General features: G+C 44.2%; 3 protein-coding genes across 4 annotated transcripts in view; 2 read left to right on the forward strand and 1 right to left on the reverse strand.

Moving 5' to 3' along the window:
- TSR1 (TSR1 ribosome maturation factor) overlaps positions 1 to 1,930 on the forward strand; it is a 19,512-nt gene extending 17,582 nt beyond the window's left edge. The window contains exon 15 of the mRNA XM_073667670.1: positions 1,266 to 1,930. Within this exon, the coding sequence (XP_073523771.1) occupies positions 1,266 to 1,444 (179 nt within the window). The 3' untranslated portion in view covers positions 1,445 to 1,930. The remainder of the gene's footprint in view (positions 1 to 1,265) is intronic.
- On the reverse strand, positions 1,070 to 19,620 carry SRR (serine racemase). Of its 2 annotated transcripts, XM_073667672.1 has the most exons (8): positions 19,474 to 19,620; positions 17,499 to 17,670; positions 9,583 to 9,697; positions 8,819 to 8,922; positions 8,088 to 8,207; positions 7,918 to 7,992; positions 2,500 to 2,709; positions 1,070 to 1,781 (listed from the first exon to the last, which is right to left on the reverse strand). In XM_073667672.1, exons 2-8 carry the CDS (start codon positions 17,664 to 17,666, stop codon positions 1,584 to 1,586), a joined length of 990 nt encoding a protein of 329 aa, XP_073523773.1. In that variant the 5' UTR covers positions 17,667 to 17,670; positions 19,474 to 19,620; the 3' UTR covers positions 1,070 to 1,583. The 2 variants fall into 2 exon arrangements, with proteins under 2 accessions (XP_073523773.1, XP_073523774.1); XM_073667673.1 differs by lacking the exons at positions 1,070 to 1,781; positions 2,500 to 2,709 and adding an exon at positions 5,600 to 6,510.
- Positions 19,603 to 25,358, forward strand: part of SMG6 (SMG6 nonsense mediated mRNA decay factor) — a 289,497-nt gene continuing 283,741 nt past the window's right edge. Inside the window, exon 1 of the mRNA XM_073667669.1 lies at positions 19,603 to 19,797. Within this exon, the coding sequence (XP_073523770.1) occupies positions 19,713 to 19,797 (85 nt within the window). The 5' untranslated portion in view covers positions 19,603 to 19,712. The remainder of the gene's footprint in view (positions 19,798 to 25,358) is intronic.

Raw genomic sequence — 25,358 nt, forward strand, 5'->3', positions numbered from 1 at the left:
TCTTTATGGAGCCGCCGTCATAAGCAGAGTAGATTGCACCATATTGAATGGATGCAGCAGCGCTCGAGCATGTGCACTACCGCTCTATTTTAACAGGGATAAAAGTGCCACTTAAATTCCAAGAATACAAGGCACCAGAATGCTTATCTTCATGAAAAACACTTAGCTTTCATAATGGGGATACAAGTGCCCTTTTTTGTTAATTGGTCCGGGTCCCAGTGGTCGGGCTCCCACCGATCTGTAAGTTATCGCCCATCTTCACCAGACAATCCCTTTAAATGAAATAAAAGAGGCACTGAAACCTGCCACATGCAGATATGTTCTCAGAGACCAGCTACAAGACAGGCTTTATTATGTGGGTGGGGGGGTCTAAGCAAAATATGTGCTAATAAGTTACAATTAAAGACTAATAGTCTTGTCTCCAAAATAGCGCTGTTTCTCCGCTGCTGTTAGTCATCATATCTTTATAAGGCAAATATGGATACGAACTCCAAAAATTGATTTTTTCAGGAACATGGCCATCAGTGCTTGGTTACAAAAAGACTGATCAGCTAGTTAGGGGTCTTTACTATGTTTTCTTTCCTTTTGCTAAACATATGCATCAGAATATTTTATTGAAGCCTGTGACAGATATGTTATAGTTGTATCCATCATATGTAGGGCCCCCATTGTACATTGTAATAGCTGCGCTATCTGGTGTACATTTTTGAATTTGAAGGCACAATTTATAGTTGATGCCCAATGGTGAAAAATGCAAAGTGCTTGTAAAACCAAACAACTTTGCAATTTATTTTTATTACAAATCCTTTGTTCTTAAGAACAGATGGATTTTTTTATTTTGTTTACTGCTCATTACCTAGGTCACCGGCCAACTTTGCAGTCTTATCAGCAGTGGCCAGCAAGGAGTGTAGCTCTGAAGTTCTTTCCAATAGGGCTGGCTAGATCCGGCCATCTCTGGGGCCCGTGTGCTCTTACGATGCAACGGAGAGCACACCGTTGGGGGGGGGGGGGGGTGGTAACGGCGCAAAGGTGCCGCTGGTCCAAAATGACAATCATCAGGAAGGGAAGAGAGCAAGCTGGGGGGCTAGAGAGTGCGCTCATGAAGATCACAGTTGAGAATAAAACCTTAAAATTATGAAAAACTACATTGTATCAATCTTTAAATAGTATGTAGAGCTAGTAGTAACTTTAGTATTTGACTTTATTTTAGAGATTAGTAGAAAACGTTTATAACTCTGCATAATACATTATCTTTCACATTTTAGGAACTCATGGGCATATGAAGTGCCATTTTGATGGACAGTTGAAGTCCCAGGACACTGTATTAATGAACCTATACAAGCGTGTTTATCCTAAATGGACTTATGACCCATATGTGCCCCCACCGGTTCCATGGGTGAAGAGTGAGGTTCAGATAGATCCTACAGAAGTGGAGATGGAATAAATCTTTGCTGTTTATTCCGCAAGCTGATCTGTTTCTTCTTCTGATTGGTGCCTTAAAGAGACTTATTTATTTTGTATGTATGAAATCTAATTTTAGTGTCATCCTTTAAATGAAATTCTCCAATGCTGAGTGCTGCATTTCAGCCGCTGTCTGGTGAGGACTCTCTTATCCAGTCTATGGTGCTCAGGTCCACGTTGCCTCCGCACAGCACCAGGCCAATGTTTTGTGCATCTCGCGTCTTCTCCTGGAATCTGCTGGAGAGAACGGCAGCCAGGCCCAGGCCGGCCGTAGGCTCGATCAGAAGCTTCATCCTCTCCCACACCAACCGAGTAGCATTCTGAAATGAACAAGAGAGACGGCAGCTTTTTAATAATCCTGGCGGAGGATAATAATGCAACCCATCCACATTTCCACTATAAATGGGAAGATTAAAAATCATCTACTCTGTGCCAGAAATTAAAGAGAAATTGTGTGATGTTTTATCAACATGTGTTGATGTCTGTTTTTTTTCACACCCCAGTAAGTTGTCTCATAGGCCACATTTCTGTCTACAGTTCACAGTTTTTTTTGAGGGGACTTTGATGGGACATCCTTAGGATAAGCTTTCAATGATAGGTGGGTGTATGTTGGGGACTCCCAAAACCGAGTGAAGTCTTTGAGGTGCAGTACCGGGTATAGATGACAACTCAATCTGTACCTGTTTTACAATGTTTGATTTATTTTTTTTTTACACTCCCTCTGTTATTCCTACTGGTAACTCCATAATATAGTGACAGCTGGGTGTTAACACTTGGATGGGTCTCTGCACACTGTCCAATCAGTGCTGACAGTATTAGACCCTGTACACACCTCTTTGATAAAAAGAATAGTGACGCCCAGTTTTCCTCATACATTTCCAGGTTTAACAGGAATGGTACAAGACAGATTTAAAAGAAAAACTGGTATCGGGCGTAAATAACGTTTTCAAAGCAGATCCCACCAAAGGTGACGCCTCCTATTCACAATTCTCAAATGAGTTTACTGGAAACTAAAGTAACTGCTCGGGTCACCGGTACCTTAATTTCATCTTCAGTGACCACAAACACCTCATCCACCAGGTCCCGTATGATTGGCCAGGTGTTGGGTCCAATGCTTGCTTTCACACCATCGGCTATGGTGATTGGAGGATGAAGATTAGGAGTCAAAATACCACTGGTCTTTGAGCGGTAGCAGTCGTCCGCATTAAGAGGTTCTGCCGCGTAGATTTTTACATTTGGTTTAATTGCCTGTTAACCAAAGACCATGGGAAAATAATCTAATCATGTATATAAAATCCAGTCTTAGTATGCAACTAAAGTGTTACGATTGATTGGTTTCAAAATTCGAACCATTTCCACATACTTTGACCCAGATGTACGCTTTCTTTTGATAATTTAAGAAAAATGTCAATTATTTATGTATAATAACCCAAACAATGACTAGTGAATACATTCTGGACAATCAGAGACATAATTTAAAGGAGGAAAGAAGAAAACCTCAAAACAAAATGTCATGAAAGTGTTAAATCTTTATTAATTAAATCAGATGTGGACATGAATCACAAACACAAGGGATTATTAAAATCAGTGCGGTAAGGGGGTGCCAAACAGGAGTATAGAATTTAGTTGGGATAAGGAAGCCGAGTCATTATTCTAGTACAGCATAATGTATCAACTCAGATTAAATTGCATATATTAAATAGGTATTCCATAATTCATATAATTTAATTGATTCAATAAAGTGCAAGTGCCTATATAATAGTTACAAAAAGGAGGAATAACTACTGTTACAACAGAATTGTTATCACCATTAGATGTGTATAAGGAGCAGCAACTCTAGTCACCAGAAACCAAGGTATATAAATAACATGCTATTGTACAGAGGTAATGTCGGAGTGGTATATATGTGCTGCATATGACGATCCCAAACCATCAACAACGAAAGCTGCCAAGCCGAAACGTGCGTCGGGTGTGCGTCATGGAGGAGTGGGTTTGCACTAGCTATGCTGTAAGTATAAATCACCCTCCCTATATAATTGATTTAATTGTTGATTGTTTGGGATCGTCATATGCAGCACAGTAAAGATCTATAGGTTTTGAATTTCTTTTAAAAACAAAACCCATGAAAGGTACCCAAATATTGGCACTTATCAAACGGTTACTGCATCTGTCCATTCATACCACAACCAACAACATGTTGGCATTTATTTTTATACATCCAATTATTTTTGGGGGGTATTAGGTGGCTTATAAGTTTATCAGCAATTTTTCAAGGAACTTTCAGAAACCTGTGCGTTTATGGGCCAAAACCGTTCAGGTGCCTTTGAGGGGGGCCGGTATACTAGAAGCCCCCCCCTACAAATTACACCATTTTAAAAAGTGCACCCCTTATAGTATTTAAAGTAGTGATAAGTAAGTTTAGCTCTTCAGATACTTTACATGATTTACAAAATGGAAAAATTTAATTTTTTTTTTAGAATATTTAGTTTTAGTTCCAAAATAAGAAAAAAACACCCCAAAAGTTTACAAAATTCGGCCAGAGTACGGCGATGCCCTATATGGAGTCGTGGACCGCTGGTTTACACAAAGTGGAGCTCAGAAAGGAAGGAGCTCCATTCCCCAAAATTTTGCTAATTATGGTGTTTTCAGGCCATTTTTTTCCAGTTCCAACAAAGGGGGCAGAGCTGGGGGTGTGGAGTTTCTTACTCTACAAATCTTACTCCAGCCATATTTGTGGGAAGCACACACCACTTCACATGATTCATTAAGGCTATGTGCCCACGATGCAGAAAATTTCTGCATATCCTTGCCAGTAAAAAAACGCATGCGGATTTTACACACGTTTAAGTGTTTTTACTTGTGGATTTGAATGTATTTACTTGTGGATTTTCGAATGTATTGGGAAGTCAAATCGGCATGCGGAAACGCATAAATAATGCGGAAAATTCGGCAGCATGTGCACAGCACATGCGGATTATCATTGGGGCACGGATTACCAAGCGTTTCCGCTGCGGAAATTCCGTATCAAAAACACTAGAAAAACGCATAGTGGGCACGCAGCCTTAGAGCCTTGCACCTCTTAATGAATCAAGCAACTCATTCTGCACCCCACGACTGATGTGAAAAACACCAGTCTTTATGTATCACGGGTGTAAAAAGGAGTGAAAAAGTAAAACCAGACTTGAATCAATTTTATAAATTGAACCTTGTAATTTCTGAAGCATAAAGCAACTACAAAAGTAGACAAGTTTTATGAGTTTGGAAACTGCTATCTTTGCCTTTGAAAATTCCTCTCTGGTAAAACAGCTTCTGGTCAGAAAGCATGCGAATGAGGTTACAATAATTATCCAACTTTTTAGAGAGCTGTTGCTCGGGAAGAAATGTTGAGTAGAAATCCCTGTCAGCAATAGTATTTGCTTGTAACATCCCTCTTGACATTCTGAGATTCTTGACACCGCTGCCTGTAGACGGGAAATCTACCTTCTAAGCATCATTTTTGTTTGTTAGGTCACCAGCTTCTAGAGATCCTTAAAGATTTAAATGAAGAAAATGGGGTTTCGCATTTGCTGCTTCCAAGAAGAAATCTGACTCTTGAAATTTTTCATCCTTTAAAAGGTTTCACAGGTTCCCATATCTTGAATGCTTGGGTTTAGAAAAATTGACCCCACAAAAGAAATACTTAATTCTACCTACGGGAAATGCATGCAGTCAAGCTAGCACTAGTTTTTACCATCAGCTGCATCAAAAACACAGGTTTTGCTATGTTTTTTTCACTGTCCTTCTGTCTCTATTTATGCATATACATAAAGTTCTGTGAAAAAAAAAACATTCTATTTTGCCATCAAAAACACTGATGCAAACTTTGATGCCTTTTTTCAGAATTTTTTTTCACCACCCATTGCTTCCTATGGGTGAAAAAATGCTGAAAGAAGTGACATGCTCTATTTTCTAAAAACCCAACCAAGGCACAAAATACGCAACAATAAAAAAAAACATGATGTGTGACCAGAAAATTCTGGTTTCTCATAGACTTTGCTGGTACTGCAAAACGCAGCTGAAGATTTGCATAAAAATCTGCAGCAAAAAAACCCTGAAAAACACAACATGTGTGGACATAGCCTAAATCCCAAAATGTTGTTCAACTGCAACAAAGCTTCGCTTATCATTAAGTGCATGTTTTTTGCCTCTAAAATAAATGCAACGTTTCACAGGTTTTATTTGCTGAATCGTTAGAATCACCCAGAAGTCCTAGACAGCCTCTTGGAAAAACTTCTGCAAATGCCTTCTCTCCAATCTCCTGTAGATTCACAGAACCTTAAGAAAGAGAGAGAGCCACAGTCAGCCTTCCTTTTTGGCAGGACATGGTTCTCTCTCACATTGCTTCTTTCGAAAAATAGGCACTGGAAGTTGCTAGTGAGAAAAGATCTTTTATCTCATAATGGTTTGTTGCATCTGAATCTGAACATGCTCCACTTGACAATGTGGAAAATGAACTGATGTCACTGTTAAAAGGTTTCTCAGTAGAAGTGTTGAAATGTAGTATCTAGCTGACCAAACACTAGAATAACTTACAATAGGCCCTTCTCATTATCCGCTTGTAAGATGCTTCTTCATAGCAGTTAAGAACATCAGACCCAGTAGTCATCCTCCAGTACCTTTGTAGGTTCTTCCTGTGGTTTTGGTTGCCTTGTCTAATTCACCATTTGAACCTCTTAGATGTGGATCTCAAGTTTCATTCATGGATGTAATTAGTGGCAATTTCTTCTGCCAGAAGAGTGAGTGAATCACAAGCTCCTTTTTTGCAGGGAGCCATACTAGAGGGATCTTGGTGATACTAAACCAGGTTTTCTCCATAACATTCCCACCTTTTCTAATCTGAATCAGGTACTTGTCTTGTCTGCTTTCTCTCAAGGAATTACAAGATGCTTCTTCAGCGCTCCTCTCGGTATGGGAAAGAAGAATAAATAATAATAATAATAATCTTTCACTGCAGCGAGTCATTCTCCCCTGCTCCTCAGCCTCTGCGTTCGCCTCAAGCCACCGCTCACGCTGATGAAAAAAAATGTCGGTCAGATGGATTACAGCGTGGGATACTGGATTATTTCATCTTCGGACAGGTGAGGGATATGGTTCTTTTTTATTTCTGGCTTGTTTACAGGGGACAATAGCTTCAGGGAATTAGGTGTAAAGGTGAGTATAATGTGTTTTTTATTTCTTATTTTTACACTTGTTGGAAACAGTGGGGGAGAATACAACTCTCAACATTGTCCCCAGCTGGCGCTGATCGCAGCGCAAGCAGGGGATATGATGAAAGATTCCTTCAGCACCGGGCGCTTCGGAACAGCGCGAACTGTACCGCTGATTCCAAGGCGCCGGTACATGTGATACTGATGAAACACAGATGTCATCCATGTGTCATCATTATGCACATGTGTGGGATGTTTTGCGGCCCGTGTGCGGCGTGCAAAAAACGGACACACTTTCCGTGGAAACACATTGACATGCGCGCAGAACCATTCATTTGAATGTGTCTAAGTGTGAATGTGTTTCCAGTATGTGTGAAAACTGGCACCACATGTACTGGAGACACTTGACATGTGAAAGAGCCCTTAGGCAGCCTCCATTACAGCCAACTTGAATGTTAGAAATCCCTACGCCACGATGCTCCCACTAGTGGTGGCTTCTAGTAGCCTTTGAAGAACTAGCTTGCTGCACCAATCTATATTCCCCCTTGCGAGATTTTTTTAAGATCGTAGCGTGTTGGTCTCTATCTCTGTATTGCCTGCCATTTTCCCCACTATGTCTGTAAAGTACTTTCAGGTTATCCTGATGTCATTTTTTAGTCTTAAGTGACAGTGATTGGTTGAGCTCCGCTCTACACAGACAGCAAAAATTACTAACATTTGCACCGTCTTTGCCAATCATTGCCACAAGCCTCCGCGTGGTATATGTAAGAGTGCTTTCACACTGTGTTCAGGCATCAGTTTGGTGGCCCCGTCGGGGCTTATGTCCGCAAAACTGCATTCGAATGCATGCACTGATGGGGCCATAAACTATAATGGTGCCGGCAGGGCGAACGTGCACTCTGCCGTGCATCATTTTCAGGCATATGCGCCTACTGGAGGTGGACACCCTGACGCATTCTACACTACATCGGAGTGTCCGCCTCTAGTAGGCGTACAAGCCCGAAAAAGCACATTCGCTCTGTCAACACTGTTATAGTCTATGGCCCTGTCCAAATCCCGTTTTGCAGGGTGTTCGAACATAAGCCCCAAAGGGGCCAACAAAAGGGTGCCTAAACGCAGTGTGAAAGCACTCTAACGCAATAGTACATCTTAGCAAGTCTTTTTAAAGTTATCAGACATCAGTCCCTGAACCCATTGCCTATGTCACCTGTCGGTAGATTGGTATATGATATGCATGATAAATGAGATGATACCAACGCTACATTCTTACCTTAACAGCAACAGCTATTCCAGCCAACATGCCACCACCACCCACGGGTATGACCAAGGCCTCCAGTCCTGGCACCTGCCATTTAGCACAACTTTCATTAACTATTACAATTAGGCATGGAAAAATACAAAAAGACAAAAAACAAACATGATTCTTGTGATGGGTATTACCTGTTGTAATATTTCAAATCCAATGGTCCCTTGACCTGCAATGACAGCAGGATCCTGATTTGGATGGATTAAAACACCTCCAGTCTTCTGTACTGTATTAGCTGCCACTTCTGCTCGAGACTTGGGCACAACATATGTTATAAGCAGCAGGACATGATGACAAATTCAAAAATCTATGTACGGTAGCAATGTGGCTTTTGGAAATGTAATAAGGTTCAACAGCTTGCACTGCATAATTAGTAAGTATATTGTCACTGGTGGGCAGTACGTGCCATTCTTAGACTTCAGATATCACTGACCCTAATAGACAATGTTACAATTAATTAGAACATTATGAATAAATTTTTTTACAAACAGCTGGAAATGTGTCAAAATTATACAATAGACATTACTTAAATGTTCAGCCCCCCTTCGCTCTAGCAATCTCCGCTAGTTCTGCAGCAGTCAGTCTCTCCATCATTTACATGACCACTGCAGCCAATCACTCAGCACAGAAGTGACCGTGGCATACAAAGCATATGACTAACTTTGAGGCCATTGATTGGCTGCAACGGTCATGTGAGTGATGGACATCTTGGATTTGAATCCCACCATGGATAAATAGGGAGCCTTTCTACTTTTACTCGGTTCACATACGTTTTGCTCCAGGGTCTCTAGTCTCCTCTCACTTTCAAAAAAATTATGGTTAGGCTGAAAGTGCTTATGTAATCAGATGATAACATATGTATTACCTTATCTGTTGGTTCACAGTCCACAACCAAAGCACCATATCCAAGAATTGCAGATTTCTTGCATGCTGCAGCCGTGCTTGGTACCACTACATGTGCAGGAATGCCTAGAAGATAAAGTGAGTAGCACTGATCAGAGGGTGTAATACCAGCAGAGCGCATGTACCGATCCTTGTATAGTGCCAACATAGAGTGTAGTGCATCTCATTACACAGAATGTGCTCACACCAGTCTCAGTCACCAGCGGTGCTCAAGAAGTACATTTCCCATTCCACATATCCAAGCCGTACCGTTTCTCCTTGCGGAGAGTGACATGTTAAGTATGTCAAGGTGAGGAGACTTTTAATCCACAATGTTCCTCTGGGAAATATGCAAATTGTCTCTTCAGAGAGGAAGAGAACTAGAACTCTAGTGCCACCTGTAGGAAGTAGCAATCCTAAAAGTCAATATTGACTCTTTAATGAGCCTCGTCACATGACTTAGGATAAAAGCCAGAACAAAAATCTCAATTTGTAGACCCTGTGTTTCAGGGTACTGCCCCCTCATCAGTGCAAAGTGTGAGATCTGGTTTGGCTGAGTGAGAGGTGTCTGACCGGGATTCAAGGGGTAACGTTTGAGTGACATGTTAAGCATGTCAAGGTGAGGAGACTTTTAAGCCACAATACACACACATACTAGGATAATACTAGTGAAACTGGCCTTAGGGACCCCAGATTTGCAAGGAAAGAGTAAATCACTGAGCCACAGAAGAATGCCTAAATAAGTACCCATGATTTGCGCTGCCAAAGCCAATGCCTGTCCATGGTTGCCACTGCTGTGAGTCACAACTGCAGTACATTTATCTGGCGGTAAACTCTTAACAGCATTTATTGCCCCCCGAATCTGCAAAATAAAAGAATAAAAGTTATATGGCGATACAATATTAAGTATAACATTATGGTGGCATATAAGCAGTACGTGGAATACAGACCACCATATGGCTTAGTATGGTTTCTCATATATGCCCCATTATATGCTGCCATATTCCCCATTATGCTCCGTTCACATCTGCATTGGTTATAACAAAAGCAGAAATGCAACAATAATGGTAGTGACGGAAACAGCAGTGTGAATTACTGAAATATACAGACAATCATACTCAGGCTGGTATTAAGACACATGGCGGCTCTGTCCCAAAATTCTCCCCTACAGGAATAGGGTGCAGGTCACTACATAGTTTTCCAAACAACCTGTGGATTTTGCATATTTTTCCTAAATGTTCCTCCTCTTGACTACTTCACCATACTTTTTACCCCACAATTGTGACATAAGGCCACATAGGCTTCAGAAATAGCCAGGCTCTGAACTGCACCCCCCTCAACAGTTCCGCTCAGTGGTTAGCACTGTTGCTTTGCAGAGCTGGTGTTCTGGGTACAAATCCCACCAAGGACAACATCTGCAAGGAGTTTGTATGTTCTCCCCGTGTTTGAGTGGGTTTCCTCCGGGTTCATAAATCATAAGGAAAGGGAAAAAGGGGAAACAGAGTGTGAATAGATATAAAATATAACTTTTAATATAAGTTCCATTAAAATACTGGTGTTTTAATTGTAAAATCAAATTGTAATAAAATCAAATTTTTACATACATCCAAATGGATGCATATGGGGTCGATATTAATTTATAAGTTCTGACCCTATAAGTCCTGTATTATATATCACAGCCAAATAAATTATACAGATCCACCACCTATGTCCCTCAAAGTTGGAGGTGGGGAGTTATATTATACTGTCCCTTTTACATGTATGTTTCCCTATTCCTCTGCATGAGTGACTAAGAGAAATCATAGTGGGTCACCGCTACATTTTAATTCAAAATCATTAATTGTACAGTGTTCTTGTTAAATGGTAATAAATGTGACAGATATAACTATTAGGTTTATTCTGTCACATGTTAATATAAGTCACCCTTAGCGTCTCACTGAACACCATACTGACCGCGTGCATACCACGTGCACGCGGCCAGCGTGTGAGACTGCTAGCCGGTTTTGGGAGTGAGCGTGCAGCTACAATTTTAGCTGCTGTTGACTCAACATTGCTCACTCCTAGCACCGTAAGGGAGATTGAGGAGTGACAGTGCAGCCTCGTACATAGCTGCATTGATGGTGCACTATTCGCTCCTCATATTGCTGCGGGGCTCAATTTTGGGGATGTAGTATATCATTGGTTACGGGGACTTAACAACACCCCCTTAACATACTGTGGGCTGAATCTTGTGGGGATCACGCTCCACTCATTTGTGGGATCACCTACAATATAAGGGTGACTTATATTAACATGTGACAGAATAAACCTAATAGTTATATCTGTCACATTTATTACCATTTAACAAGAACACTGTACAATTAATGATTTTGAATTAAAATGTAGCGGTGACCCACTATGATTTCTCTTAGTCACTCATGCAGAGGAATAGGGAAACATACATGTAAAAGGGACAGTATAATATAACTCCCCACCTCCAACTTTGAGGGACATAGGTGGTGGATCTGTATAATTTATTTGGCTGTGATATATAATACAGGACTTATAGGGTCAGAACTTATAAATTAATATCGACCCCATATGCATCCATTTGGATGTATGTAAAAATTTGATTTTATTACAATTTGATTTTACAATTAAAACACCAGTATTTTAATGGAACTTATATTAAAAGTTATATTTTATATCTATTCACACTCTGTTTCCCCTTTTTCCCTTTCCTTATGATTTATGATCTATTTTGGTGATGTTCACCAGTGTGAATATTGTCCAATAAATCGGACTTTATTTAGCTTTCCTCCGGGTTCTCCAGTTTCCTCCCACACTCCAAACACATACTGATAGGGAATGTAGATTGTGAGCCCCAATGGGAACAGTGATAATAATGTCTGTAAAGTGCTGTGGAATTAATGGCGCTATATAAGCAAGTAAAATAAATAAATAGGACAATAGTGTGTGAATTTTAACAGTTACACATAGCACCACCTTGTGGACATTCTTTGGGGAATGAAGCCTCAACCTATACGCTCTCTTCTGTTACCTATACTTTTTCACTGTCCTTTGACATTCCCTTCAAAAACATGACATTCCCTTCAAAAACAGGGATTGAAGCCTGAAGAGGACAATTTGCATATTCCAGGTGCCTTCTGGGAAAGCGAAGAGTCTCCTTCAGCTAGAAGATCGTTGGGTACAGCCGGGACCAGCTGCTTGGAAAGCATCGCCAAACCAGGGATTGAAGCCTGAAGAGGACAATTTGCATATTCCAGGTGCCTTCTGGGAAAGCGAAGAGTCTCCTTCAGCTAGAAGATCGTTGGGTACAGCCGGGACCAGCTGCTTGGAAAACATCGCCAAACCGCGCGTCTGACGGCGCGTGAATTTGTTTAATTTGTTTATCCTAGGGTATCACAAGATCACAAGAAAGAAGACAGACATCAAGTCAGCAGGGACAAGGAGCAGCATGGCAGATGTGACAACCTACATGGTGAGCTGCAACATGTGCTACATGTTCACAGATCGACCAGAAGCTGAAACCAACTTCACCTGCCAGAAGTGTAGACTACTGGCTCTTTTAGAAGAAAAGGTGCGGGGACTGGCAGAAAGAATTGCAACATTAAAACTTATCAAGGAAAATGAAGACTTCCTGGACAGAACAGAAGCGTCACTACTGGTCACGGAAAGTGAAGGAAGCGTCAGAGAACCTCCAGAGGCAGACAAGTGGAGACAAGTGACCAAAAGAAGCAAGAAGACCATGGAGACACCACCAACCACACAACTGAGAAACAGATTCCAAGGACTTGTGGTGGACGAAGATGGCACACCTAAGGATGAGGCACTGCCAGCAAGCAAAAAAGAAAAGAGCACCCAGAAACACCCAGAAGCGACAAGAAAAAGGACAGCCAAGAAGGGAAGAAGAGTGGTGGTGGTGGGAGACTCACTACTGAGAGGAACAGAAACAGCTATCCGCAGACCGGACATAACCGCAAGAGAAGTATGCTGCCTCCCAGGGGCGAAGATCAAGGATGTTACCGATAGGATACCGAAGCTCATCAGTTCCAAGGATGACCACCCATTTCTTCTGATACATGTTGGCACCAATGACACAGCAAAGAAGGACCTACCGACAATCTGCAAGGACTTTGAAGCATTGGGGACGAAAGTAAAAGAACTGGATGCGCAGGTTGTTTTTTCTTCTATCCTTCCAGTAGACGGGCATGGCGTCAGGAGATGGAACAGGATCCTTGATGTGAACAACTGGCTGAGACGATGGTGCAGACAACAAGGATTTGGATTCCTGGACCACGGTATGAATTACCTCTATGACGGACTCCTTGCCAGAGACGGACTACACCTCAACAAACCCGGGAAACACACATTCGCCAGGAGACTCGCAACACTCATCAGGAGGGCGTTAAACTAGAAGAAGAGGGGATGGGAAGAAAAACGGCAGACATGAACATGCAACCAGAGAACATACTAATGAAAGATATGAAGTGCGACAAAGAAGGTCCAAGACAAGATACTTGGAAGGGAGGTAAGAAAATTTCTAATGCAATCCACAGGGAGAAGACTGGAACAAAACAAAATCATGTAAACTGCGTGCTAGCAAATGCCAGGAGCCTGACAAACAAGATGGATGAACTGGAAGCAGAAATATCTACAGGTAACTATGACATAGTGGGAATAACCGAGACATGGTTAGATGAAAGCTATGACTGGGCAGTTAACTTACAGGGTTACAGTCTGTTTAGAAGGGATCGAATAAGTCGGAAAGGGGGTGGAGTCTGTCTATATGTAAAGACGTGTCTAAAGCCTACAATACGGGAGGATGTATGGGAGGGAAATGAGGAGGTCGAGTCCTTATGGGTGGAGATACATGGGGCAAAATACAATAATAAAATTATCATAGGAGTCTGTTATAAACCACCAAATATAGCAGAAGCCACGGAAAGTCTATTAATGAGACAAATAGACGAAGTAGCAAAAAATAACGAGGTGATTATTATGGGGGACTTCAAGTACCCCGATACAGACTGGGAAACCGAAAGCTGTAGATCTCAGAAAGGAAACAGGTTTCTGTCAATTATCAAAGACAATTATTTGTCACAACTTGTGCAGGAACCAACTAGAGGGACGGCCCTTTTAGACTTAATATTAACTAACAGGCCAGACAGAATAACTGAGGTGCAGGTCGGGGGGCACCTGGGAAATAGTGACCACAACATGATACAATTCCACATGTGCTTCAGTAGGGTGCCCAGCAAGGGAGTCACAAAAACACTGAACTTCAGGAGGGCAAAGTTTGATCAGCTAAGAGATGCCCTTCACCTTATAGACTGGGATAGTATTTTTAGTAATAGGAGCACGGATAGAAAATGGGAAATTTTCAAAACAGTCCTACATAGTCACTGTAGAAGGTACATACCTTATGGGAATAAAAGGGCTAGGAATAGGAGGAAGCCAATGTGGCTAAATAAGGAAGTCAAGAGGGCAATGAAAAACAAAAAAAAGGGCTTTCGGTAAACTTAAACAAGAATTCAGCGAGGAAGCGCTAATATCTTATAGGGAAAAAAACAAAATCTGTAAGAAACAAATAAGAATAGCAAAAGAGGAGACAGAGAGACTAATTGCCAAGGAAAGTAAAACGAATCCCAAACTGTTCTTTAACTATATAAACAGTAAAAGGATTAAAACTGATGGAGTTGGCCCATTGAAAAATAACCTGGGTAAAATCATAGAGGGCGATGAGGGTAAAGCAAACCTACTCAATAGCTTCTTCTCCACTGTTTTCACAAAAGAAAACAATTTATTGGAGGAAATGCAGAGTGATAAAGTAAACCCTCCGCTAAATATCACCCACCTAACCCAGGAGGAAGTTCAGAAACGCCTAAATAATATCAAAATAGACAAGTCACCAGGCCCAGATGGCATACACCCCCGGGTACTAAAAGAATTAAGTAATGTGATAGACAGGCCGCTGTATCTTATATTCAAGCACTCTTTATGGACAGGGACTGTCCCACTAGACTGGCGCCAAGCAAATGTGGTACCAATATTCAAAAAGGGGTCTAAAAGTGACCCTGGGAACTATAGACCAGTCAGCTTAACGTCTGTTGTGGGTAAATTGTTTGAAGGATTTCTTAGAGATGCTATTGTAGAATATCTTAATGATAATAACTGTCTAACTCCATATCAACATGGATTCATGAGGGATCGCTCCTGCCAAACAAACCTGATGGCCTTGTACGAGGAGGTGAGCTCACAGCTGGACCGGGGAGAGTCAGTGGATGTTGTATACCTTGACTTCTCCAAAGCGTTTGATACTGTGCCACACAAAAGGTTGGTATATAAAATGAGAATGCTTGGTCTGGGGGATAATGTGTGCAAGTGGGTAAAGAGCTGGCTGAGTGATAGAAAGCAGAGGGTGGTTATCAATGGAGTAAGCTCAGGGTGTGTCAGGGTTACTAGCGGGGTGCCTCAAGGGTCTGTCTTGGGCCCTATATTATTTAATATATTTATTAATGATCTAGTGGAAGGGTTGCATAGTAAAATAGCAATATTTGCAGATGATACTAAACTTTGTAAAGTAGTTAATACAGATGAGGATAGGGCACAGCTACAGGAGGATTTAGATAAATTGGGGAGTTGGACCAAAAAATGGCAAATGGGGTTCAATGCCGATAAATGTAAGGTCATTGGGGAAATCTGACATGGAGAAGGACCTGGGCGTCTTGGTTAATAGCAAATTAAATTGGAGTGCCCAGTGTCAGGCAGCAGCTGCAAAGACAAATAGAGTCATGGCATGCATCAGAAGAGGAATAGGGGCATATGATGAGAACATTGTTCTTCCTCTGTATAAAGCGCTGGTAAGGCCGCACTTAGAATATTGTGCACAGTTCTGGGCTCCGGTGCTCAGGAAAGACATATTGGAGCTAGAGAGGGTACAAAGGAGGGCGACTAAGGTAATAAAGGGAATGGAGGGACTAGAATACCCAGAGAGGTTGTTAAAATTAGGCCTATTTACGTTGGAAAAGAGAAGGCTTAGGGGAGACCTCATAAACATGTATAAATACATCAGGGGGCAGTACAGAGATCTCTCCCATGACCTGTTTATACCAAGGATGGTGACAAAGACGAGGGGGCACACTATGCGTCTGGAGGAAAGGAGGTTCCTGCACCAGCATAGAAGGGGATTCTTTACGGTCAGAGCCGTGAGACTCTGGAACTCTCTGGGAGAGGAAGTGGTGATGTCCAACTCACTTAATGAGTTCAAGAGAGGCCTGGACGCCTTTCTTGAGAACAATAAAATTACATCTTATGCTTAGTGATAGTTAATTAATCCAGGGATTTAATCTGACTGCCAGATTGGTGTCGGGAAGTGAATTTTATCTTAATGATGTAAATTGGCCTATACCGCATGTTTTTTTTTTTTTGCCTTCCCCTGGATCAACGCTGCAGAATAGCTGCAGTGCACAAGAAATAGGCTGAACTGGATAGACGCTTGTCTTTTTTTGGCCTTATAAACTATGTCCATGATACAGGTTTTTAGAAGCCATTCTGGCAAATGCACCTTCTCTTCTTACTTTGATTTAGTGTTCGTACAATCTATTTGGATTTTGACCTTATTCATGATTGTAACCGTGTATTAGAGCTTGTCCCACAAACACCGTGTATCACCCATTGATCCTGAGAATGGGGGGCCCAAAGTCCCCAATGTGAATGAAGTGTTAGTGAACATGCTGCACCATTAAATGGGTTGTCTCAACTTAGCAAGTTATCTCTTATCCACAGAATGTGATCTCTGGGGGTCGCCACCAATCCAAAAAAACAGGAATTGAAGTGTCCCATTTGAGTGGAATGAAGGGTTGCACAGTTGTGCCATAGCTCTATTTATTGTCTATGGGACTGCTGCAGATAGCCAAGAGCCTCAGCAATTGGACTCCCAGCAATTACCAAGCTATCATCCATCCTATGAATAGGCGATACTTGCTGAGCTGGGACAGTCCATTTACCTGTCTACAGTTATAATTAAATTGTTCTCCAAAAGCCCAGACAAGTAATTTCTAGGAAAGAGTGGACCCGTGGAAGTTCGGGTTCTGGTACCGGACTGAACTTTGGAGTCTCTCTCTCTCGCTGGAACTCTGAACATTGAAACGGACTTGAGGCAGAAGTCCATGTTCTGAGTTCAGCACCCGACACTAACTGCCCGGTACGAACACCAAACTTTAAAGTTGGGGTTCGCTCATCTCTAGTCATTTCCCTTCATGTATTCTCACCTCTTCTCTGCCCTTTGTGGCTCGGTCATGGTCGTGTAAGCCCAATTATGTGGTCACTACTGGTTTCTGGGGTTTTCTAATTGAGCCACGTACCCTATTCCAGCATATGAGATCATCATCGGGGGTCCTAGTCCTCCACTCTGTTGGACGGGTGCTAGCTTGGTATTACATGGATGGCCATTCTTATGAATAGCTGCATGTAATACTACATTTCACTAGTGCAATTGTATAGAACGATGGCTGCTTTCTCTGGTAGAATGCTGGAGGTGGTTTGCTGTGATGAGACAACCTCCTTAAGGAATCTGGAAGACTTTATAGTAAATAACTAGAAAAGAACTTTATTTTTCACAAGAGTTCCCCTTTAATATCATGAAAGGCAAATCAGATTACCTTGAAAGAGCCAGTCTTCTGCAGTAATTCACATTTAAAGAATAACTTGCGTACAGCGAGGGCATCCAGACTGGAACATGTCATTACCGGGGTTGTATGGACGAAGCCTTGGATCCTTCTCTGAGCTTCTTGCACATCTTTTAATGTCACACAATATGAGGGCGTCATCGTCCTGAAATAGAAAATAAAATGTCATTGTCAATCCCTGCAGTAAAACTGTTGTTCTACAATGACCATCTAATAGCGATACACAAGTTATAAAAGCCAGAGTGACTTTTAATATATCTAACACTTTATAGTATGGGGTGAAATTATTCCTCCTGATATATACCTTAGCTGTGGCAAAAACAAAAAAACATGGAAAACTGCAACAAATCTGCACTGCGCAGAGGCCCGCTGATGAAGCAGGGCGAAACACGCGTTGGGGTGCTGGGATGATGAGTCTAGTCAGCAGCTGAGTATGTTACTCTGCATTTTTGGTGGCTCTCCTTACAAACCTATGCACTGGTGCTATTAATTGAAAGTAGCTTCACTTTACTTTCATGTATTTTGTGACTACCATATATTACATTTCTATATACATATGTATATGTACTTGTCTTACTCGGTTTACGATATACTATATACTGTGTGTGGATACACTAGACTATATACTGTTGACACATACATATATATATTTCTATAGCCAGGTTCATTATGTAGTGGTCATTATATATTTTTATCCACTGTTACTTATAACTGTTGTCACTATTTTTCTTGATTTTCATTCATTCTCTTTTTGGCTACCTTGTCTCATTAAATCTGTTTTTTGGATTTTAATTATTCTCAATAAAATTCTTCTTTACTCGCGTGCGGATGATGATTTCACTCGTTATAGCCCGAGGTCGCTCTCAGAGCTTTGGTTGACACTTGGAATTCTACTTCAGATTTTTGGATAATTGACAGGTAAATCCTAGGGGTGTAAACAGCCGAATATTTCTACAGAGAGGAGAGGACTTTTTCCACAGAGAAGGCAATCGTGGCGCCTCATCTGATAGATCTGAAGTATAAGGCCGGGCCAATGTGGCAACTCTGGTAGGGACACGGGTGGCACACCTGAGGTTTGTGTGGTGTTGCCTCATTGCAGTGGAATAGAATTGAATGGGGGACATTGCTAATGAAATAAGTCTCAAAAAAATCCAACCCAGTTACTTTTTTTTTTTTTTTTTTTTGCAACTTGTGACTAGGGTGACATTGCCACAGCTCTACACACATGTATTGTGCTGCGGTGTAACAGTGACACGAACTTTGGAATTCTGGCAGTGCCGCCTGTCCAAGGTCACTAATTACTAATGACACTTATATAACTAATATGGATCCCACCGGCTCCATCAGGATGGTCAAGCTCTCCAGCGCTCTGCCCCGACATCCCCCCCAGCCCTCTGCGCCGACAGCCCCCCCAGCCCTCTGCACCGACAGCCCCTCCAGCCCTCTGCACCGACAGCCCCTCCAGCCCTCTGCACCGACAGCCCCTCCAGCCCTCTGCACCGACAGCCCCTCCAGCCCTCTGCACCGACAGCCCCTCCAGCCCTCTGCACCGACAGCCCCTCTGCACCGACAGCCCCTCCAGCCCTCTGCACCGACAGCCCCTCCAGCCCTCTGCACCGACAGCCCCTCCAGCTCTCTGCACCGACAGCCCCTCCAGCCCTCTGCACCGACAGCCCCTCTGCACCGACAGCCCCTCCAGCGATGCAATGTCAGGTCAGTCAGCGGTGTACACAGTACTGCTGCACAACTAAGTGCATTTATTCTAAAATCTGACATTATGTGACAACCAATGTAGAGACGAGATGCAGCCATATAATGGTTGTCACCCAGCTGCACATAGACTTATGTAAAGAAAGTAAACTTGTCAGAAGAGACCCCATTGCCTAACAACCAGTGATAACTGGGACCCTCTCAAAACAATAGCACTTGTCTACAATTCTAGTCTCACCTCACAACTCCAGCAGAACTAATGCATCAAGCAGCAACAACTGCACATGTCATTTTCTAGCGACCTTTGACGCTTTCCGTACAGAAAGATGGCCGCCACGTTCACGCCTGTATGACAGTCCGTACAGTGACGTCTGTTTTTAGTTCCGTACAGCGGAAGCCAGCTCTGGTTTGGCCCAGCGCGCTCGCCGTCGTTGTATTCTTCGTCTCTTGTTTTGATTCCTGGCGGTCGCTGGGAAGATGGCGGCGACGTTAGAGAGGGTCAGGATTTCTGCCTCCGAATTACGGGAGCTGCTTGCAGCCAACGACGGCCCTATAGCCCGAGGTACGTTAGGACCGATAGTGGTGGTTACTTTTCAGTTAGCGAGTGGTGGGTCCGCACGTGAGGCACACTGGGCAACACGCCCCCTCAGTCAGTGCAACTTCTCCAGTGTGTGCGTTGCTGTGTCCCAGGGAGGGAAACAGTCAGCAAGGTTCCTGTCTGGCACGGCAGCCTGTGGGCCTAGTACCCTGTACATCCCTGCAGAGGGCGCAGCCGTGCCCCGTGGCTCAGTGTGTGTGTGGGGGCGCCGCTGTGGCCCAGTGTGTGTGTGTGTGTGTGTGGGGGGCAGCGCTGTGGCCCAGTGTGTGTGGGGCCGCCCCTGTGCCCCGTGGCCCAGTGTGTGTGTGGGGGCGCCGCTGTGGCCCAGTGTGTGTGTGTGTGGGGGCGCCGCTGTGGCCCAGTGTGTGTGTGTGTGTGTGTGTGTGGGGGGGGGCGCCGCTGTGGCCCAGTGTGTGTGTGTGTGTGGGGGCGCCGCTGTGGCCCAGTGTGTGTGTGTGTGTGTGGGGGCGCCGCTGTGGCCCAGTGTGTGTGTGTGTGTGGGGGCGCCGCTGTGGCCCAGTGTGTGTGTGTGTGTGTGTGGGCGCCGCTGTGGCCCAGTGTGTGGGGGCGCCGCTGTGGCCCAGTGTGTGCGTGTGTGTGTGTGTGTGTGGGGGCGCCGCTGTGGCCCACTGTGTGTGTGTGTGGGGGCGCCGCTGTGGCCCACTGTGTGTGTGTGTGGGGGCGCCGCTGTGGCCCACTGTGTGTGTGTGTGTGGGGGCGCCGCTGTGACCCACTGTGTGTGTGTGTGTGGGGGCGCCGCTGTGACCCACTGTGTGTGTGTGTGTGGGGGCGCCACTGTGGCCCACTGTGTGTGTGTGTGTGAGGGCGCCGCTGTGGCCCACTGTGTGTGTGTGTGTGGGGGCGCCGCTGTGACCCACTGTGTGTGTGTGTGTGGGGGCGCCGCTGTGGCCCACTGTGTGTGTGTGTGTGAGGGCGCCGCTGTGGCCCACTGTGTGTGTGTGTGTGGGGGCGCCGCTGTGGCCCACTGTGTGTGTGTGTGTGTGGGGGCGCCGCTGTGGCCCACTGTGTGTGTGTGTGTGGGGGCGCCGCTGTGGCCCACTGTGTGTGTGTGTGTGAGGGCGCCGCTGTGGCCCACTGTGTGTGTGTGTGTGGGGGCGCCGCTGTGACCCACTGTGTGTGTGTGTGTGAGGGCGCCGCTGTGGCCCACTGTGTGTGTGTGTGTGTGTGAGGGCGCCGCTGTGGCCCACTGTGTGTGTGTGTGTGTGAGGGCGCCGCTGTGGCCCACTGTGTGTGTGTGTGTGTGTGGGGGCGCCGCTGTGGCCCACTGTGTGTGTGTGTGTGAGGGCGCCGCTGTGGCCCACTGTGTGTGTGTGTGTGGGGGCGCCGCTGTGACCCACTGTGTGTGTGTGTGTGAGGGCGCCGCTGTGGCCCACTGTGTGTGTGTGTGTGAGGGCGCCGCTGTGGCCCACTGTGTGTGTGTGTGTGAGGGCGCCGCTGTGGCCCACTGTGTGTGTGTGTGTGTGGGGGCGCCGCTGTGGCCCACTGTGTGTGTGTGTGTGGGGGCGCCGCTGTGGCCCACTGTGTGTGTGTGTGTGAGGGCGCCGCTGTGGCCCACTGTGTGTGTGTGTGTGGGGGCGCCGCTGTGGCCCACTGTGTGTGTGTGTGTGAGGGCGCCGCTGTGGCCCACTGTGTGTGTGTGTGTGAGGGCGCCGCTGTGGCCCACTGTGTGTGTGTGTGTGGGGGCGCCGCTGTGACCCACTGTGTGTGTGTGTGTGGGGGCGCCGCTGTGGCCCACTGTGTGTGTGTGTGTGAGGGCGCCGCTGTGGCCCACTGTGTGTGTGTGTGTGTGGGGGCGCCGCTGTGGCCCAGTGTGTGTGTGTGTGTGTGGGGGCGCCGCTGTGGCCCAGTGTGTGTGTGTGTGTGTGGGGGCGCCGCTGTGGCCCAGTGTGTGTGTGTGTGTGTGGGCGCCGCTGTGGCCCAGTGTGTGTGTGTGTGTGTGTGGGGGCGCCGCTGTGTGGCTCAGTGTGTGCGTGTGGGGGCGCCGCCGTGGCTCAATGTGGGGGGATAATTGTGTTTTTCATGGATAATGCTCATGACTGTAATAGTCTGTTCACATGTTCGTGATTTTTTTTGTGGACTGAGTGGTCCATGCAGAGACATGTCCGATATTTATCGATAGGAATCATTGAGGTGCAGTGCTAAAAATTGAAAGAGATATCCCGTTTGATTAGAACCTTGTTTAGATTTGCATATACTTCTATATTAGGAATAAGAGGAATTTATTTACCTACCCTATTTTCATATGGTGATTTATGTGTATTGATTCTTCCTGATATCCTTGGACCCAGAATTAGGGGCATATAGGGACACATGGACAGCTGTCGAGGAGCGGGGGCGCCAATTGTCATATCATTTAGGGTGCCAATCTCCGCGGCAGCGTAGTACCAGAGGATAGGGCTACCTAGGATATATTAGGGTGGGTAATCATCTATTATATATTTGTATCTTTGTTTTGTATTGTTTCTATATTTTAAAGTATCTTACTACATAAAGAGCTTAATGTTGAGGTGAGTCAGAGAAAACATCAGCTGACGTTGGAGCGATGACTGCTGTTGTAGATGACGACGATGAAAGGGAACATTTTCCTATTGAATTTTTAAATAGCTTACCCCCATCAGGCATGCCAAGTCATTGCCTTAGACTTAAGGTGGGCAGCATTATTATGTTGGTGAGAAATTTGAATACAAAACGAGGACTCTACAATGGTACACGATTAGTTGTAACATCATTGAATGGAAATATTCTTGAGGCAGAGATTTTAACAGGATCAGCTGAAGGTGATAAGGCATACAGAGAGATTTCCACGTGATCTGCCCTGGGCAATTCACTTTTTGAATTGGCGAATGTCTCTGTAATCTTCTAAATTTTATTTTTTTTCCTTAATGCCATTTACTCATTTATTAATTATGACAACTTTGTTGTTTATTGTGTAAAAAGGCTGAACGTGAATAGACATGGGTAATTTGAGTTAATTTTTATTATGTAGAGCACTTATTTGTTTCGGAACTTGGGCTGCTAGTATCTAATAAAATTGATGATTTTAAGTTTTTTTTATGGAATTTGACTTCTATCATAGAAGCAGAACAATTGAAATAACTGCAGATCTGGAGCTGTCTGGTGACAGGAGCGCGTTGTCCATCAATATGTCCAGCATTTAACCTGATAATAGTTGCTTTATATTATCTTCTACAGAGGCTACTGATGCTGACATGGACACATCCTATTTCAGATCTGTTTCCCCATCCATGGTGGTGTTCCTTGACAGACCCTACTGACTCATACAGAATATATGTTTGTTGAGGATTTTTGGTATTTTTTAACGGCATATTTAGAGTCTTAACATAACCAGGGCTGTGGAGTCGGTAAGCCAAACCTCCGACTCCAACTCCCTCATACATGGTTCATGTTTAAGTGATAAATTTACTGTAGCACAGATTCATCTCAGCTAAAAGTCTAGACCCTTAGATCATGAATAGGACAGACATTTATAGGACATTTCATAATTTTCCCAAATTCTTATGAATAAAATATTCCCCACAAACTGCATTGAACTACTGTTCCCAATTTATTATATATTTTAGGAGTCGGAGTTGGTCCATTTTAGGCTGTGTTCCCACGATGTGTTAATGCGTTTCTGCAGCTGCGGAAACACATTAAAAACACATGGTAGAAGGGCAGCAATGTTCCCCAATGATAATCCGCATGTGCTGTGCACATGCTGCGGAAATTTCCGCTGCGGATTATCATTGCGGAATTATTATGCGGAAGTGCTGCGTCTTCGCCGCCATTGACTTGCATTAGACCGCATGGATTATGCATCACTGTATATGTAGATGCGTAATCCAAGCGTTCTAATGTGCGGATGGTACCCGGGTGTAGATGAGAGGAGAGTCTCCTCCACACCCAGGTACCATTAAAAAATCTGTAAAAAAAGAATAAAATAAAAAATAAATGTATATTTACCTTCCGGCGGCCCGCGGTGCGCTCCTCCTTGCTTCCCGGCACTTTGCAGTGGATTGAAGGACCTGCGCTGACGTCAGAGTCATGTGACCGGTCACGCGACGCCGACGTCGGCAGGTCTTTCAATCCACTGCTGCCGGCAGCCAGGACCGAGCGAAACAAGCCAGCGCGGGCCATCGGAGGGTAAGTGTATATTTATTTTTAACACTCTCTCGGGTCACACTATATAAATCCATGCAGTTTGCATGGATTTATATAGTGTGACCTAGTTGTCACAAGCACTTTCCAAGTGATGCTACTCGCTTGGAAAGCGCTTGTCAATCCGCATGCGGAAATGTCAGTGGGTAACGCTCCATTTCCACATGTCCCTGGCAGGAAAACGCATGTACAATCCGCATGCGTTTTTTTCTGCCAGGGAGATGCAGAAACGCTCAGGAAAAAATCCTGAGCATTTCTGCATCGTGGGCACATAGCCTTATACTGACTGACTCCACGACTTCACAGCCCGGCGTAAAACAGTTACTAGTCCGGACATTGTTCTTCCATACTTGCAGTACATGATAAATGCATTGTGCGCTCAGTGATACTTTGTCTTTTAACGTCTGTCCATTAAGCAATTCAGGAAATACTTGACTTTCCCAGAACACAGAGGACAATAGCAATGACCCAGACGACATCTCAGCACTTATAGAGGCACATAGAATGGGACTGAGATGTAGAGGAGCAACGAGGGGAACAAATGGAAGGGGAAAAGTGTCTGGAAAGGGAAATTACCTATTGTTTAAATGTCTTTTTTTTCCTTCCCTCTGTACAGTATTCTTAAAAATCTGTCACTTTTCCCTCAGCTTATGTGGTGTACACTGAGAGTAGGGCGATCCCAGCTATGTCATTATGGTCACAAGTAAAATTATAGAGTTAACACCCTTATTATATATCTGTAGCGCCATAGCGCCACTGACAATAAGAGTTAGAGACGGAGGACATGCCCACCACACTTTTTATAGAAGTCACCAACTCATTTGCCATTTTCTTTCTTTTCATCTTGTAGTATTCATTGACTTTTTGCTTAAAATTCTTTAAAAAGGCACTATTGGTTTACAAACTTTGCGCAAAATCAAAAATAAAATGATCTTTATTTTTGTTTTCAGCTTGCTTTGTGCCTTTTTATAGCAAAAAGTTGTTATTTCCAGTAAAATGTAGCAACATTTTTGTTAAAATTTCAGGCCTAGAGAAAATCACTTCAGACTGGAACTGGAGTACATTTGTGCAAAAAATGTGCGACTGTTTAAAACAGGGGTGGGGAACCTCATGCCCCCGGCCATTTATTGCCCTCGATTACCTTTTATTCGGCCTCCGGGCAGATTCCCGGGGGCCGCAGTACTTGGGCTGGCAGCTGTATTTTGACGGCCGCTGGCCCAATAATTCCTCCTTGCTCTGTGGGCACGTGCACGCAGTATTCACTACTGAACGCCGAGGAGCATGCAATGAAAGATTACGTCCTGACACCAGTGCCAGCGTCAGGACGCACTCTGTGGGCGGAGTTG

Source organism: Phyllobates terribilis, unplaced genomic scaffold, assembly GCF_046119375.1.
Source record: "Phyllobates terribilis strain yellow unplaced genomic scaffold, ASM4611937v1 Scaffold_2__4_contigs__length_985480577, whole genome shotgun sequence".
NCBI lineage: Eukaryota > Metazoa > Chordata > Amphibia > Anura > Dendrobatidae > Phyllobates > Phyllobates terribilis.